This window comes from Chroicocephalus ridibundus, chromosome 6, assembly GCF_963924245.1.
Source record: "Chroicocephalus ridibundus chromosome 6, bChrRid1.1, whole genome shotgun sequence".
In the NCBI taxonomy this organism is placed as follows: domain Eukaryota; kingdom Metazoa; phylum Chordata; class Aves; order Charadriiformes; family Laridae; genus Chroicocephalus; species Chroicocephalus ridibundus.
In genome coordinates, this window is record NC_086289.1 from 57,930,192 (window position 1) to 57,944,917 (window position 14,726).

Here is a 14,726-nt window from a genome sequence, read left to right on the forward strand (position 1 = left end):
GGGAACTGCTGGAGAGGGGACAGCAAAGGGCTACCAAGATGATGAGGGGACTAGAACATCTTTCTTATGAAGAAAGGCTGAGGGACTGGTGTCTTTTCAGTCTGGAGAAAAGACGACTGAGGGGGGATCTTATCAATGCTTATAAATACTGAAAGGGTGGGTGTCAGGAGGATGGGGCCAGGCTCTTTTCAGTGGTGCCCAGCAACAGGACAAGAGGTAATGGGCACAAACTTGAGCATGGGAAGTTCCACCTAAATGTGAGGAGAAACTTCTTTCCTGTGAGGGTGGCAGAGCCCTGGAACAGGCTGCCCAGAGAGGTGGTGGAGTCTCCATCTCTGGAGACATTCAACACCTGCCTGGACACATTCCTGTGCAACCTGCTCTGGGTGACCCTGCTCTGGCAGGGGGTTGGACTAGATGATCTCCAGAGGTCCCTTCCAACCCCTGCCATTCTGTGTTTGGCCCTAATATTTGGACTATTTCTATGGAACTATAGACTATGTCCAAAGCACCTCAGGGTTCTCTGCAAACAACTTGCATCAATCAGACTGTTCTACTCAGGTGCTACTTAATTTGACATTGCATATCCACTGTATCCCTTAATGTTGGTGAAAGAGGTATCGTGCACTGTTTTTTCTCAAGTGTCTTAAGTTACCGCATTCACGTGCTTAGAGTGCTGTATCCAGTGTTGGTCCCCCCCCCAGGACAAGAGAGACAGAAACTGACTGGAGAGAGTCCAGCGAAGGACCACCAAGATGGGGAAGGAACAGGAGCATCTCTCCAGTGAGGAGGGGCTGAGAGAGGTGGGAATGTTCAGCGTGGAGAAGAGGAGGCTCAGGGCATCTTCTCCATATACATAAATATCTGAAGGGAGGGTGCAAAGGAGATGGACCCTGGCTCTTTTCAGTGACGCACAAAGTCCATCTGGCTCAGGGTGGCCCTCCTTCAGCAGGGGCTTGGATCAAATGACCCCCAGAGGTCCCTGACAACCCCAACCACTCTGTAAGTGTGTGGTGCTGGCACAACAACCAACAACAACAGGCACTGCCTAAAGGGGCCGGGCATTGAGGTGTCCTTTTCTGTCCTTCTCCGGCACTGCAGGGGAGCAGGAGGCAGGACGTTTGTGAGCGGCTTTCCATACCTGGAGGAAGATCCAACCCTCACAGGGCTTTTGGTAAAATCCCCCCTTGGCCCAGTAGCTGGCAAAGCTCTGTCCCTCACCCACCGTGCTGGCAATGAGATGGGAGCAGGCTCGAGTGCGGTTCGTGTCACAGCTCGCAATGTCTGTCTGCTTAACCTGAGATGCATGGCGCCTCCGTCACCAGGCTGTGTTCCATAGTACATCCCCCATCAATATTGCAGGGCATTGTGCTGCTGTCAGTGTAACCCACTCCGGTGATGCAGCTGTATTGCAGGGTGGTGTCAGCTCATCCCCTGACAAAACCAACTCTGTGCCAGGCGTCAGCCCACACCAGGGCCTGGGATGGATTAAGAGGCTGTATCTGTAATGAATCCTCAACGGGTGATCGGTGTTTAAAGGCTTTGATCTGCTGCTTCTTGATTCTCTTCCATCCCCTCGATGGAATTTCTCATGTGTAACCGAGCCCCACTAATCCATCCTGGACATATATAATGGATGTTGGTGGAATGAAGGAATACAAACATGGCTGAATATCAGTAACAGATACTTGGGCAGCGGTGTGGCATGTCCTTCTGCCAAAGATTCCCCACTGTCGGTACCTGTCAGCTGTGCCAGGCAGTTCCAAACACTTTGTCTGTCCCCAAAACCCGGCCTGGCCATGTGTGGGAGCAGGCACTGTGACCAGATTTGACCATTCTCCACTGGCCCAAGGAGCCGGACGAGGCTTGGAGCCAAGCCACCGAGCTGCTATTTCCAGGACTGGCACCGATGCCACCCACTGAGCCCAAGCGCTGCCACTCGATGCCCTTGTCAAATATTAATGTGATGCTCACTGCGCTCTCTGCCCTGCAGCAGCACTAAAGCCGTGGCCCCTGCCCTCTCCAGGGCTGCCCGACCCTCCGGCCTCCCGTCCCTCAGTGCGCTTTGCTCCCAGCGCGGGGACTTTGGGGGTGCAGCTGCACCCACCTCTGGGAGTTGCCTGGGCAAGGCAGGGCAGGGCCCGACCCCCTGCACTCGGCAGGGGGGCTCCCGGGTGCCTCTTCTCCCCGGCGGCCGGCTCAGCCCCCCCGAGGCAGGTAAGGCCCTCATAGGGCAGTAAGCACCCCCATCCCCCGGGGAAAGCCAGCCCGTCTTCCCCCGGGCTCGGTCCTCGGTTGTGAGAGCATCGCGGCGTGCCCCGGGAGGGTGGAGGGGACAACGGGGAACTTGGCAGCTCCCTCCCGTCCTCTGAAGGAAATCCCCGCCCGTGGGTCTTTCCTGGAGAGGGTTCCCCGCAAGGACCGGAGCGATGTGCCGGGCATCCTCACGGGGTACCCCCTCACGGGGTACCCCTCACCCGGGGCCCGGGGGTGTTGGGGGCCCATCTCCCCTTCCCTGCCCTCCTCCAGGAGGAGGCCTGCGCCTTTCCCCCCGGCAGCCGCCCGGCCCGGCGGGGGATGGAGCCCGGCAGGTCGGTGCCAGCCGAGCTGAAGCTCCGTAAGCCCTCGCAGCGGGCCAGGATCCCGGCGCCCTTCTTCGCCCATCCGGTAGGTCGCTGGCTCCGCCCGCGGCCCCCGGTTCGCCCCCTCGGCTGCCGCCCTCCTCCCCGCCGAGCTCCCCGTGACTCTGCCCGCGCAGGCTGGGGCGGACCTCCCCGGGCCGGACCCTACGGAGGTGGACGCGGACTCGCTGGTACCCACGCACGACGAGCGAGGCCGCCCCATCCCCGAGTGGAAGCGGCAGGTGATGGTGCGCCGGCTGCGGGCCCGGCTGGCAGACGAGGAGGCGGCGGGCGGCCAGGTACGGGGCGTCCCGGGGGTGGGGGGCTCACGGGGCTGACGGCCCGGGGGGATGCTCACGGCGCCTACTCCGCAGGACGCGGGCTGCTGGCGCTTCTCGCCCTCCCGCCAGGCCGTGCTGGGCCCGTTCGGGGAGCTGCTGACCGAAGCGGACCTGCAGCAGCTGGAGCGGGCAGTGGAGAGCCTGCGGCTGCGGCGGCGGGGAGAGGCGTACCAGGGCGAGCTGCGGCGCCTGGCGCGGGAGCTGCGGGCCCTCCTGCCCGCCCCGCTGCTCAGCATCACCGTGCGCAGCCCCCCGCCCGCCCCCGGGCAGCCTCTGCCTCTGTGGTGCGGCCGCCTGGCCGGCGCCGTCAGCAGCCTGGCCGCGCTGCTGGCCCACGCCGAGGGGGCACGGGTGGCCTCCCCCGCCGCCGCCGCTCCCCCCGCCGCCGCCGTCGGGCAGCCGCGGGAGCCGTCGGGCAGCCTGGCGCAGCGGGAGATTCGGCAGTACGGGGTTTGCGTCCGCAGCCTCCGCGGCGCCTTCGAGCCCGCCTGGGGGGTGGCGGAGGGGAAGGCGGCCGGGGGGAGCGGTGCGGAGGCCGCCAGCGATTCGGGCATCAGCTGCGAGGAGGCGTTTTCCGACGGCGGCGGCTCGCCGGGGCCGGGGCCGGAGTGGGGAAGCCTGAGGAAGGAGCGGATCGTGATGCTCTTCCTGAGCCACTGGAGACGGTCCGCCTACGGGCCCCCCCCGCCGCCCGCCGGGGACCCCCGGGAGGCAGCGGGGACCGGGGAGGGGGGTGCGGCCCGCTTGGCGAGGCAGAGAGCGGCCATCCAGCGGCTTCTGGGAGGCTGGCGGGACGCCGCCTCCCGCCGCCCCCCGCCACCGCCGCCCCGCGCCGCCGGGCGCGCCCCGCTGTCTCCGGAGCAGTTCGTGGCGAGTGCCGGGGGGGGCCCGGCCGACTATGACAGCCTGTCGCTGGAGCTCTTCATGCTGGGCTATTTCCGCATCCTGGAGCAGGATCTGCCTCCCGAGGAGCGCCGCGGCCGCCACCTCCTTTGCTTCGAGGTCTTCGAGCAGCTGGGCCGGCACGGCTGGCGGGCGGTGCGCTCCTTCCACCGCGCCGTCACCGACGAGATCGCCGCCGGCCGGCGAGGCTGGCGGGACGGCTTCGACGACATCAAGGACAGGTATTTCGGATCCCCCAAAAGCCCGGCCCGGCGGCCAGGGGAGGCCAGGGGAGAGGGAGAGGAGATCTGCCGCTACATGGACCGCAGCTTCGCCTTCTGGAAGGAGAAGGAAGCCGAGATCTTCAGCTTGGAGGAGTGATGCCCGTCGCTGGGGAGGGCGGAGGGCTGCGTGAAGCCGCGGGCTGCAATAAACGCCTTTTCGGTTCTGTCCGAGCTGAGCGAGGCTTCCCGAGGAGATGGAGAAAGCTTTTGGGCGGAGGGGAACCACCCCGGCACCCCGACCCCTCCTCCCCCCGCCCCGGGATCGGAGTCTCGGCCTCCCGCCCCCCGCGGTGAGGCGGCTGCCACCGTTTATTTGTGTCCACCCAGGAGTGAGATAACACCCTATATTTAACACTCGCCATCAGCAGCCGCAGCAGGGGGGGGAGGAGAGACATCGCGGGGACCCCTGGCGACCGATGGGGCTGAGGGGGGGGGGGATGCTGGGGGGAGCCCTTTTCTCCCAGGCTTGCGGTGCCCGGCTGGCGGCGGAGGGATGCTTTCCAAAAAGCAGCAAAGCCGCGGGGCGATGGGGATGGGCAGCAGCGGGCAGCTCTGCCCGTACGGTGCCTTTAAGAGCAGGGAGCGGTGTCCCGGTGCCTCCTAAAAATAGTGTGTCCCTCCCTGTCCCGGCTGGATCCCGTGTCGCGCCGGGGCGTCCCTCCCCAGTGCCGGGACTGCGGCGGGCCGGACGGAGGGCTGCAGAGCCCAGGTGAGAGTGGGAGGGAGAGAGCTGGAGCGGGGCTCAGCCAAGCCCCAAAACCACCGCCATCCCTCTAACCCCCCCCACCCCCCCCCAAAAAAAAAGTCGGTGTCAGCTCCAGCAGCGCAGCTCGGAGCGTGGGGGAGGAGGAGAAACCACAGCCACCCGTGGAAGTGGGAGCGGGGGGTGGCAGGGAGCAGGGAGCGTTGTCCCCCTGCTTGTGCCTGTAAATCGGGCGCTGTGAAGGCGCGGTTGGGAGGGGGTGGTGGAGGGGGGGAAGTAGAGAGAGGGAGATGTCATCGCCTTTTCCTGGCAGGGACACCCTCGCCACACTCTGCTTGGGCTTTGTCCGCCGGCAAGGCCCTGTGGCCATCCCCAGCACCATGGTGAGGAACATGGACGACTTTGACTTCTGCCTGCCTTCGCATGCCCAGGGCGTGCTGGAGGGGCTGCAGCGACTGCGCGCCAACCCCAAACTGGCAGATGTGACGCTGGTGGCAAGCGGGCAGGAGTTCCCCTGCCACCGCGGTGTGCTGGCCCTGTGCAGCCACTATTTCCATGCCATGTTCTCCGGCGACTTTGCCGAGAGCATTGCAGCGCGGGTAGAGCTGAAGGAGGTGGACCCCGGCGCGCTGGAGATGCTGCTTGACTTCGCCTACACAGGAAAGGTCACCATCAACCAAGGCAACGTGGAGGGACTGATGCGGACCTCCAGCCAGCTCCACTTCCCCACTGTCCAGAAGGTCTGCAGCCGCTACCTCCGGCAGCAGATGGATGCCACCAACTGCCTAGGTATCTGTGAGTTCGGCGAGAGCCATGGCTGTCCCGAGGTCTCCTCCAAGGCCTGGTCTTTCTTGCAGGAGAACTTTGAAGCTGTGTCTCAGCAGGAGGAGTTCCTTCAGCTCTCCAAGGAGAGGTTGGCCATCTACCTTTCCAATGACCAGCTGCAGGTGCAGGAGGAGCAGAGCCTGGCTGAGGCTGTGCTGCGCTGGGTACGCCATGACCCGGGGCCCCGAGCCCAGTTTCTGCCTGAGCTGCTGGAGCTGGCCCACCTTGTCTCGCTGCCTGACCAGTACCTGCAGAACCTGCTTGCCACTGAGCCCCTCGTACGTGACTCGGATGCCAGCAAGGCCCTCGTTGCCCAATCCCGTGCCATGGTGGGTATCCCCTGCCCCAAATCCTACCCCCCAAGCCAGGAAGGAGGCTCAGCCCAGAGCCTGACAGTCCTGCCCGGCCTCTCTGTCAGGGGCAGAGCAATGCCGGTGCCTGGAAGAGCCTCCCGACCCTACCACAGAAGCTGGAGGAGGTGCTGGTGGTGGTTGGTGGCCGTGTGCTGGAGGAGAGCGAGGATGAGGATGGGGGGCTGGAGATGCCGGCTGCTCCCAGGAACTTTGCCTTCTACAACCCCAAAACCAGTAAGTGCCCGTGGCAGGGATTAAGCAAGCGCACACCTCCTCCTGCATGTTAATTAACTTCCCATCTACCCCAAAGCCACCTCTTGCCAAACACCCTCCTGGTGTCAGGAGGGGCACTGGGGTAGGGGGGAAGGAAGAGCGTAACAGGGCTGACTGAAAAGCGTCATTGCTGGCTGGAGGTGGTCATCACTTGGCTCTGCTGGGTTTCAGGGCGATGGATGGCTCTGCCTGACTTCCCTGATTACAACAAATGGGGCTTTTCCCTGGTGGCTCTGAACAACGACGTGTACGTCACAGGTAGGTGCTGGGGCTGCCGGTGCGGAGTGGGGGTCCCCAAGGACCGGGGATGGAGGATGGGGGACAAAGATGTGGGCGCTGGCATGGGGCCAGGGGCTGCCCTCCTCTCTGAGCAAAGCCCTCTCCTTGCTGCCCTCTTGAGCGGATCCATCCGCTGGTGAGGGATGCCCAGGGACGGCTGCGCTCGGAGGGGGTGGCCCGCCTGACCTGTCCCTCTCCAGGCGGCTCCCGGGGGTCCCAGAACGACACATGGTCGACAACCCAGGCCTGGCGCTTCTGCCCCAAGGACGGTGCCTGGAAGCCCATCGCTTCCATGCTGAGAGCCCGGACAAACCATACCAGTGCTGTTCTCAACGGTGAGATCTACGTCATTGGGGGTAAGGCTGCGAAGACCGTGTGGGTGCTGCTGGGGTGGGGGGGGTCCATGGGTCCCCCAGAGCACTGGGGTGGCTGCAGCATCCCGCCACCCTGCAGGGACGACGGTGGACGTGGTGGAAGTGGAGCGCTACGACCCCTACAACAAGAGCTGGTGTGCCATCAGCCCAGCCCTCAAGTACGTGAGCAATTTTGCGGCTGCCAGCTGCTTGGGCAAGCTCTACCTGGTAGGCTCCTGTGCCGTCAAGTACAACGCGCTCACCCTGCAGTGCTACAACCCTGTCCAAGGTAAGAGCCGGCCCCGCCGCCGTGCCCCACCAATGCCTTCCCAGGGAGCAGGACTGGGGGGGACCCTCAAGCAGGCCACATCCTGTGCCGCCAGGCACAGCCCTGTGGGGTGCAACCAGGTGCGACCGGGGTCTGGTGACAGCTGCAGCACAGGGCCAGGAGCCAGCCAGGAGCACAGCTGCTGGCAGCATGGACCTCAGCTGCTGACCTCCAGTACAGCCCGGACTTGCGGTTCAGTGGAGTGGGATCCCTGGGGCAGACGGGTAGGGGAGGCTGCCTGTGTCAGGGAGAAACTAAACCTCTGTGACAACGCCACCTCCTTGGGCAGCCTCTGCAAAGCCCGTGGCGGTCTCCCCCATCCCACAGCACCGCTACAAACAATATCCCCTCCACCTTTTTTTTGTTTTGTGCAAGAGCCTCGTCTGGGCTGGGGACCGCATTGCCACCCTGCCTGGCTGCTCTGTCCCCTCCCTTCCCTTTCAAACTCCCCCTTAAATAGTCCTGGGGTTGGCAGTGCTTTTTTCAGCCCCTGGCAGCTGCGTCAAGAGCCAAGGGTGGGATGCACTGCTGACCGCTGCTCCTTGCAGATTTGTGGAGTGTGATCACGTCCCCCTTCATCCCCAAGTACCTCTCGGCCCCACGCTGTGCCACCCTGCACGGGCTCATCTACCTCATCGGGGACAACACCAAGAAGGTCCACGTGTACAACCCAGAGGCCAACATCTGGCAGAAGGTAGCAGGATGTGGGGCTGGGTGCAATCACTCTCCTGGGGAGGTGGGACAGCTCTTCCCTCCCCACCAGCACCCCGCAACCATACCCTCACGCTCCCTCTCCCTCCCACCTGCTCATCTCTTGGCACTTTACCCGCTGCGGAGCTGAAGACACCCCAGTCCTTCCTTCCCTGCTCCCCCATCACACCCGCAACTAGGAGCATGGCTTTTGCACTGAGTTACTGATTTTAAGCAGTGTTCACACTGCGGAAACCCCACTTTTTCCAGCACCACCTTCCCAGGCTCCTGCCTGCGCACTCCAGCAAAATCCTGCCTGTCCACTCCAACCCCCCCAGGCTCCCCACAGCACCCCAAATCTTGGTCCCATACAGGCACAACACGGGGATGCTGCTGAAAGCAAGACATGGCCCCAGGGGCCCCCGAACCTCACAGAGATGACAGGCCATGGGGCTGTGCTTGCTCAAGTCGATGTCCTCCATGGTGGGAGCGGGAGGTCCCTGGGAGGGGGTGGGGTGAGTCCCTCTGCATCTCACCCTGCCACTCACACAGGTGCAGCTCCTGCACACACTCCATGAGAATGGCGGGATGGTGCCGGTGGGTGACCGGCTCTTTGTCACCGGTGGCCACTGGAAGGGCATGGACGGGGACTACCGGGTGGAGATGGAAGTGTATGACTGCACCAAGGACCTCTGGATGCAGGAAGGCTCCCTGCCCTGCCTCTGGCTCTTCCACAGCTCCTCCTCCATCTTCATGGACACCTCCAAGTGGACGGAGGCTTTCCAGGGTGACCATGGGTGGTAGGACGACCCACAGCATTGCCTGTCACCCTGCGCAGCTCTCACTTCTCTCCCTGCTGCTGGTTCAGCTCTGCTGGGGGGGAGATGGAAACCCTTCTGCAAGGCTGGCTGGGGCATCAGGAGTGTGTTCCCCCATCACCACCACGGGGAAAAGGCTTTTCCATATAAACACGCTTTGGCTATTGCTCTCTTTTTGTTTGGTTGGTTTGTTGTTTTTTTTTTAAAGTACTGCCTTTTTCCCACTCCAAAACCCTGAAGCTTTTAGGGTATTTCGAGGCCTCCCAAACTGTTGCTCATCCCACCAGAGACTGGCCTTGCTGCCTGATGGTCATGGCCCCTTTCCCTATCACACTGCCATCCAGTATGGGGAAACACAAGGGGAATTGGTAGAATCTCTTTCCTGATACCCAAAGCTCTCTGGCACCTCGCTGGCCCACCTTGAATTGTCAGACCTGCTCCTGCGCCCTGTGGAGCAGAATCCCAGGAGATAAACCAGCCTTTGAATGCTTTGTCTCCTCGGGTGGCATGGCAGCCTGTGGTGGGGTGCTTCATCCTATTTCTCTCTCTCTGGGAAGTGACCCGAGGATCACGGTGAAGCAGCCAACGCCTCAGTGGCCCCTTGTGCCTCCTGGCACAGAATCAGGCGGTGCCTCCTGCCCCATCCCCATCTCTGCTGGTGGCAGAGGATGCCCTGGGATGGGGAGAGCACCAAGGCGATGCTTCCCCAACAGTCGGTCCAACCGCCATGCTGGGATGTCGCAGCTCTGACAGCGCCGTCTGATGATTAATTTCTTCCGTGTTAGATTTTTTTTTATTATTATTATTTTTGAAGCATTAAACATGTACAGCGAGGAGCTCTGCAGGTCGCGGCGGGAAGCCCCACGGGTTAGGGGGAAGCGTGCCCCGCTCCTGCTCCCCACGGGCTACGCGGGCTTCTCCCCACGGGGGTCCCCCCCGGCCCGCAAGGGGACAGCGGGACGCGGCCGAGCCCCGGCAGCGGGGCGGGCCTCCGCCGCCCTCCCCAGCCCCGAGGCGGGGCCGGGGCCCGGGCCGCCCTCTCGGTAGCGGCGGCGGGATGCGGCTGCCGGAGCTGTGCCTGGCGCTCCTCTGCGCCGCCGCCGGCACCGGCTCCCCGGGGTCGGCCCGGGACCAGCCGCCGGCAGCAGCCGCGGAGGGGGCGGGACGCGGGGTGCCGGGCGCTGCCCCCCCCCGGGTCGGCGGCGTGGACCCCCGTCGTGCGTGGATGCTGCTGGCCGGGAGCCCTGGGCGGGCGAGGGGCAGCCGGGCCCGGGGCAGGACGGGCACGGTCCGGGATGGGACAGGGGCTGGCACGGCACAGGCTGCATTGAAAGTCGGTGTGCCCGGCCCTGCCTCTGTGCCCCCCGGGACCCTCGCCGTGCTGGAAGAGCTGCTGAGAGAGCTGCAGCTCCTGCTGAAAGGTACCCACCGGCGCCGGGCAGTGCCGCAGGGCGGGGGGGAGCCTCAGGGCAGGAGCAGGAGATAGCGGGGATGAGGCACTGCAGGGCTGGGCAGGAGAGCCAGGCGCTGTCTCATCTTGGGGACGGAAAAAGACAAAGTTCCTTCCTGAAGCCAAGCCCCGGTTTGGTTTTCGGATCAGCCATGGTGAAGGAGCAGGCGAAGATGCGCAGGAAGGCCTGGGAAGGGCGTGAGGAAGAGGAGGAAAGCGGGGAAGGTAACCCACAGGCCGGGTCCCATCGTCGCGTGGAAGCAGCCTTCCGCTGCCAGACGCGTGAAAACATCTCCATTGAGCAGAGAGCACAGCGGGAGCTGCAGCTTTACTACATTGTGAGCACCCAGCCTGCTGCCCCTTCCTGCCAGCAGCATCCTCTGCCTATGGGGGCACCTGCCCCGGCACAGAGGCTCATTCTCTAATCCTAGCCTTTCCCCATCCCCAGCCGGAGAGGGAGGGGATGTTCCGCCGTGGCTCGGGGCTGAACCTGACCAGTGGGCAGTACACAGCCCCCATCGCCGGGTACTACGCCTTCACCGCTACACTGCACCTCGGTGAGCCCCCAGCATCCCACAGGCCCCCCCCGGCTGGGGAGGTCGGGGATGGCTCTCACCCTCCCCTCTGTCCCAGTGCGCAGAGAGCAGCGGAGGAAGTGGCAGCCGTGCAGGGGGAATCGTCTGCGGGCGCTGGTCTGCGTGCAGTCCCGCTGCCAGCACAACAGGTACAGCAGGGCAGAGCCGGGAGGGGAGAGGGACCCCGGGCCAGGGAGGGAGGATGGAGTCCAGCATCCCCAAGGGAAGGAGGCACGTCCTCTCCCTAGCACCACCCTCCCTCTTCTGCAGCAATCTGGAGACGGTGTCCTGGCTGGAGAGTGGCGTTGGCCTTTTCACTATCTCCGTCACCGGAGTCCTTTACCTGCAGGTTAGTAGTGCCGGCTCTGCTGAGGTCTGTGCCGGGCAGGAAGGTGCCTTCCATGTCCCCAACTCCAGGGCTGGGCACCGAGTCTATTTCTCAGCCCATCTCCGAGCCCAAAGGACACTCGGGGACATGAGGTCTACTGGGACACTGCAGCACATACCATGGCTGGGCTGCCCTCCCAGCCTCTACATCGTCTTTTTCCCCAGAAGGAAGAGGGGTAAGCCCCTCCAGCACTTAACTTCTGCGTGCAGGGGAGAGCTCTCTCCTTTGCTCTGCCAGGCTGTGCCCAGTCCCCGGAGGAGGTGTCCCGGCCCTATTAAGCCCTCTCTCCCTTCCAGGTTGGGCAGTACGCCTCTGTTTTCGTGGACAACGCTGCAGACTCTCCCCTCACTGTTCAAAGCGGCTCTGATTTCAGCGCCATTCTGATAGGGGTATGAAAAGGTGCTGAGCACCACGCAGGGAGCTGAACCTGTGCCAGGAGCAGGTTCCCTCTGCCACCCACCATCACACCTCCCCTGCTCGGCACCAAGCCCAGGGAAGACCTTTGGCTGCTGCAGGAGCTGCAGGCTGGTCCCATACTGTTCATGCTGCAGAACCATCTGAAGCTGGATGAAAGATCGGGGAGGAAAGGTTGAGGATAATAAATAATAATAAAGTGTGACAAGAAGCTAAAGGAGTTCATTTTTATCTAAAGGCTAGGGGTGGAAGTTTGTCTTGGAAAAAGCTGCTGACAAACGTGGCATCTGGCTGCTTTCCCCGTGGGGCTCAGCTCCCACTATGCCCAGTACTGGTGCCTGGGATGAAGCCCCATGCCTCCATTTTCGCTCGCAGCAGATTTCCTTGCCCGGCTTCTCAGCAACCCAAACCAGATTATATTTGTATAGCTTTAGCTTCCCTGCAGTCTGTTAGCAGTGAATGGTTGCTGGCAGAAGCCAATGTCCTTCGCAGCTAATCTTCAAAGCAGTGTTCCAATGATGCCACGCATTCAATTAGAGCAGATTCCTGTCCTGTGGCTTTCCACGCCAGGCACTCCCTGCCCGTGGCCAGCACAGATACGCTGCTCCTTGCTTCACCTCCGATAGCCGTCTGAGCCGAGGACGGGCGCAGAGCTCCATGCCTGAGCAAGGGCTGCAAGAGAAGCGTCCGGGCAGGCTGGGCGTGGGGCAAGGCGGCCACACGTTTCATTTCTTAGTAGCATGTACCACCGGGCAAGCTGTGCCAGCAGCACTGCAAGATAACCCAAACTGCACCCAGCCCCACCTTCCCCGAGGGATCCTCGCACGTAGGCAGCGGGGAGGCTGCCTCCTTGAGCCGGACCTCGCTGGTGAGGGCTTTCCTGGCCCCGCCTGGCCTTCTCCACAGGTTACACCTCCTCAAGGAGCCTGGTGAGAAGCTCTTCATGGGTGGATGCGGGGAGGGGGCGCCTCTGGCTGTGCAGTTTTAACGCTGACTTCTTCCCCAGGGCAAAGAGAACTTGTCTCTGAAAGGAAAGATGCGCTTTTTCCCCCAGCTGAATGGGTGAGCGGCAGCAGCACCCTGGCAGGGACGAGGCCTCTGCAGCTCCTGCCTCGCTGAGGAGTTTGGCCCTGGCAGCACCTGCCAGTTACCACGCGTGACCGAGAGCAAGGCCGTCTCTCTGAGGTCAGCCACCTCCCCTTCCTACCAAACACACCCGAGAAGAGACAAGAGGACGCACTGCTGGAGAGCAGGGCTTCCCGAGCTGGTAAGCTGTCCTCTGCAAGCAAGATAAAAAGACCTCAGCGCACTTGAACACAAAATTGAAAGAGCTGCTTACGTGAGAGCTACTGGTGGCCCAATTTAAGTGTTGGGAGGGGGCTAGAAGCTCAGTTAGCCCCAAGGGAGCGGAGCTGCGTGTACATGCGTTTCTGCGTGGGCCACCTCGGGGTGGTGGTCTCGGAGCTCCCTGCAGTAGCAGGATGCTGCTGAGCGATGAGGCAGGGGGAGTTTATTTTCAGGAAACCTCTTGCTGACCCCACCCTACCAGGAACTACAAGCAGTTTTCTGACTTCCACTAAACTGGGGGTTGAACCTGCCTTTCTGACTGGCTGGCTACTCACAAGCGTGGTGAAACCTGCTCCACAGTGCTTCCTTTTCCCTGAAAAATGAACAATACAATCCATTTTATGGAAATTGTTATTAACTGTACCATACCACTATGTATTATCTTCCCCGTTGGAGTTGTGCTTTCTAAAGGGAAGGAAAGAAGAGTTGTAAGAGGAGGGAGGGGGAGAGAAGACAGTCAGAGAAGGGCAAGCAGCACTCGTGCTGGAATCAAGAGGGGCCTCCTGGAAGGGAGCACCAGAGAGACGGGTGCTTGGCTCAGCTCCTGCAGCACAGCACACAGCTCTCTCCAGCGCAAGAGCTGTGAAAAGCAGGGAGGCGAGAAGGGAAGGCGAGTTGCCCTTCTGAGATCTGCCATCAGGGTTCCTTTTGCCACAGACTGAATAAACTCCGTGCTACTCTGCCTCAGCTCTCCAAATTTGGCTTTCAAGAGCAGCAGACTGTTGCTAACACAGGCAATTCCCTCTCAGCTCATCCTGCAGTGCAGCCTTGCCTCGGAGTATGCAGGAATGGCTAGGAGCAGAACAAGCTGGCAAACGGAAGCACTACCAAAATGCATGGCAGAGGCCCGCCTCCTTCCTCAGTGCTCCGCAGAAGATGCAGAGAATTAGCACGAGCTAGGCCGAGTTAGCCTAATCATTAGCATAAGCCCATAAATTTTAACTGACTTCTGTTGTAGCCACCTGACCCAAACAACAAGATAGCTTTCGCATGGTCAAGAAAAAACATATAGCCCAGGATCTGGGACCATCTCCCAAAGCTCCAGGGAACACAGGGAACAGAAGAGAGCCTGGGAAGCCTCATAACCCTGGACAGGACTACAGACAAAAAGGCAGGCAGCACTGCACCAACCTGCCCAAACCTCTCCCTGGGACTGCACCGTTTCTCATGCAGGGTAAGGAGGTTGTGCAAGAAACCACTGCACAGACCCACTGGCTCACCTCACTGCACCCTCTCACCCAGAGAAAGTTGCGTAATCTAGAATTTAAGTGCTTTGATAGCCCAGTCTGTTTAGCTTTCACACTGTCATTTGGTCTTAAGCCACATTTTTCTCTTGTAAACAGCACGCTGACTCTCTGCGGCAACAGCTGGTAGAGGAATGGGGAAGGGATGAGACACCAGACACTTAATAGCAACAAGTACCTAAAACCCGAGATGCCTGCTCCTCAGCACACAGCCAAGCACACAGCCTTGCCCTTATCTCAGCTGCCTGCCAGGGCCATTTGGTGAAAACACTTTCCCAATAAGCATCAGAAGAAAACTCCAGCCACTTTTGCCATATCAAATATTTTTGCTCTCTGCAACTACCTGAAAGGAGGTTGTAGCAAGGAGGGGGGCGGAGAGGGGGGAGGTGTCGGTCTCTTCTCCCAAGTAAGAGGCAATAGGACAAAAGGAAACAGCTTCAAGTTGCGCCAGCGGAGGTTTAGGATAGATATTAGGAAAAATTTCTTCACTGAAAGTGTTATCAAACATTGGAACAGGCTGCCCAGGGAAGCAGCTGAGTCACCATCCCTGAAGGTATT

The 14,726-nt window shown here is 61.5% G+C and overlaps 3 protein-coding genes across 6 annotated transcripts; all 3 read left to right on the plus strand.

Moving 5' to 3' along the window:
• Nucleotides 1–755: 755 nt before the first annotated feature.
• Nucleotides 756–3,584, plus strand: LOC134517872 (espin-like protein). The gene is made up of 5 exons (XM_063339859.1): nucleotides 756–803; nucleotides 2,530–2,667; nucleotides 2,759–2,920; nucleotides 2,996–3,488; nucleotides 3,520–3,584. The coding sequence occupies exons 1-5, from the start codon at nucleotides 756–758 to the stop codon at nucleotides 3,582–3,584; spliced, it is 906 nt and encodes a 301-aa protein (XP_063195929.1).
• On the plus strand, nucleotides 3,475–8,922 carry KLHL30 (kelch like family member 30). Of its 3 annotated transcripts, XM_063339268.1 has the most exons (9): nucleotides 3,477–4,086; nucleotides 5,145–5,571; nucleotides 5,689–5,985; nucleotides 6,075–6,243; nucleotides 6,454–6,540; nucleotides 6,762–6,917; nucleotides 7,015–7,203; nucleotides 7,791–7,936; nucleotides 8,485–8,922. In XM_063339268.1, exons 1-9 carry the CDS (start codon nucleotides 3,602–3,604, stop codon nucleotides 8,734–8,736), a joined length of 2,208 nt encoding a protein of 735 aa, XP_063195338.1. In that variant the 5' UTR covers nucleotides 3,477–3,601; the 3' UTR covers nucleotides 8,737–8,922. The 3 variants fall into 3 exon arrangements, with proteins under 3 accessions (XP_063195337.1, XP_063195338.1, XP_063195339.1); XM_063339267.1 differs by having other exon boundaries at nucleotides 3,475–4,086; nucleotides 5,145–5,985; nucleotides 6,081–6,243; XM_063339269.1 differs by lacking the exon at nucleotides 3,477–4,086 and adding an exon at nucleotides 4,237–4,837 and having other exon boundaries at nucleotides 5,145–5,985.
• A 674-nt stretch (nucleotides 8,923–9,596) lies between these two features.
• On the plus strand, nucleotides 9,597–11,788 carry ERFE (erythroferrone). 2 transcript variants are annotated; one of them, XM_063339270.1, is made up of 6 exons: nucleotides 9,609–10,171; nucleotides 10,351–10,538; nucleotides 10,649–10,757; nucleotides 10,834–10,924; nucleotides 11,046–11,124; nucleotides 11,460–11,788. In XM_063339270.1, exons 1-6 carry the CDS (start codon nucleotides 9,808–9,810, stop codon nucleotides 11,556–11,558), a joined length of 930 nt encoding a protein of 309 aa, XP_063195340.1. In that variant the 5' UTR covers nucleotides 9,609–9,807; the 3' UTR covers nucleotides 11,559–11,788. The 2 variants fall into 2 exon arrangements, with proteins under 2 accessions (XP_063195341.1, XP_063195340.1); XM_063339271.1 differs by lacking the exon at nucleotides 10,351–10,538 and having other exon boundaries at nucleotides 9,597–10,171; nucleotides 10,632–10,757.
• The last annotated feature ends 2,938 nt before the right edge of the window (nucleotides 11,789–14,726 follow it).

Excerpts from the sequence above, each read along its gene's own strand:
- KLHL30 (XM_063339267.1), top strand. The coding sequence starts at position 3,602 with ATGCTCTTCCTGAGCCACTGGAGACGGTCCGCCTACGGGCCCCCCCCG. Across the intron at positions 4,087-5,144 it reads TTCGACGACATCAAGGACAG|GGACACCCTCGCCACACTCT; the intron begins GTATTTCGGATC and ends TTTTCCTGGCAG. Across the intron at positions 5,986-6,080 it reads TTGCCCAATCCCGTGCCATG|AGCAATGCCGGTGCCTGGAA; the intron begins GTGGGTATCCCC and ends TGTCAGGGGCAG.
- LOC134517872 (XM_063339859.1), top strand. The coding sequence starts at position 756 with ATGGGGAAGGAACAGGAGCATCTCTCCAGTGAGGAGGGGCTGAGAGAG. Across the intron at positions 804-2,529 it reads GTGAGGAGGGGCTGAGAGAG|GAGGAGGCCTGCGCCTTTCC; the intron begins GTGGGAATGTTC and ends GCCCTCCTCCAG. Across the intron at positions 3,489-3,519 it reads GAAGGCGGCCGGGGGGAGCG|CTGCGAGGAGGCGTTTTCCG; the intron begins GTGCGGAGGCCG and ends TTCGGGCATCAG.
- ERFE (XM_063339270.1), top strand. The coding sequence starts at position 9,808 with ATGCGGCTGCCGGAGCTGTGCCTGGCGCTCCTCTGCGCCGCCGCCGGC. Across the intron at positions 10,758-10,833 it reads CACCGCTACACTGCACCTCG|TGCGCAGAGAGCAGCGGAGG; the intron begins GTGAGCCCCCAG and ends CCTCTGTCCCAG. Across the intron at positions 11,125-11,459 it reads CCGGAGTCCTTTACCTGCAG|GTTGGGCAGTACGCCTCTGT; the intron begins GTTAGTAGTGCC and ends TCTCCCTTCCAG.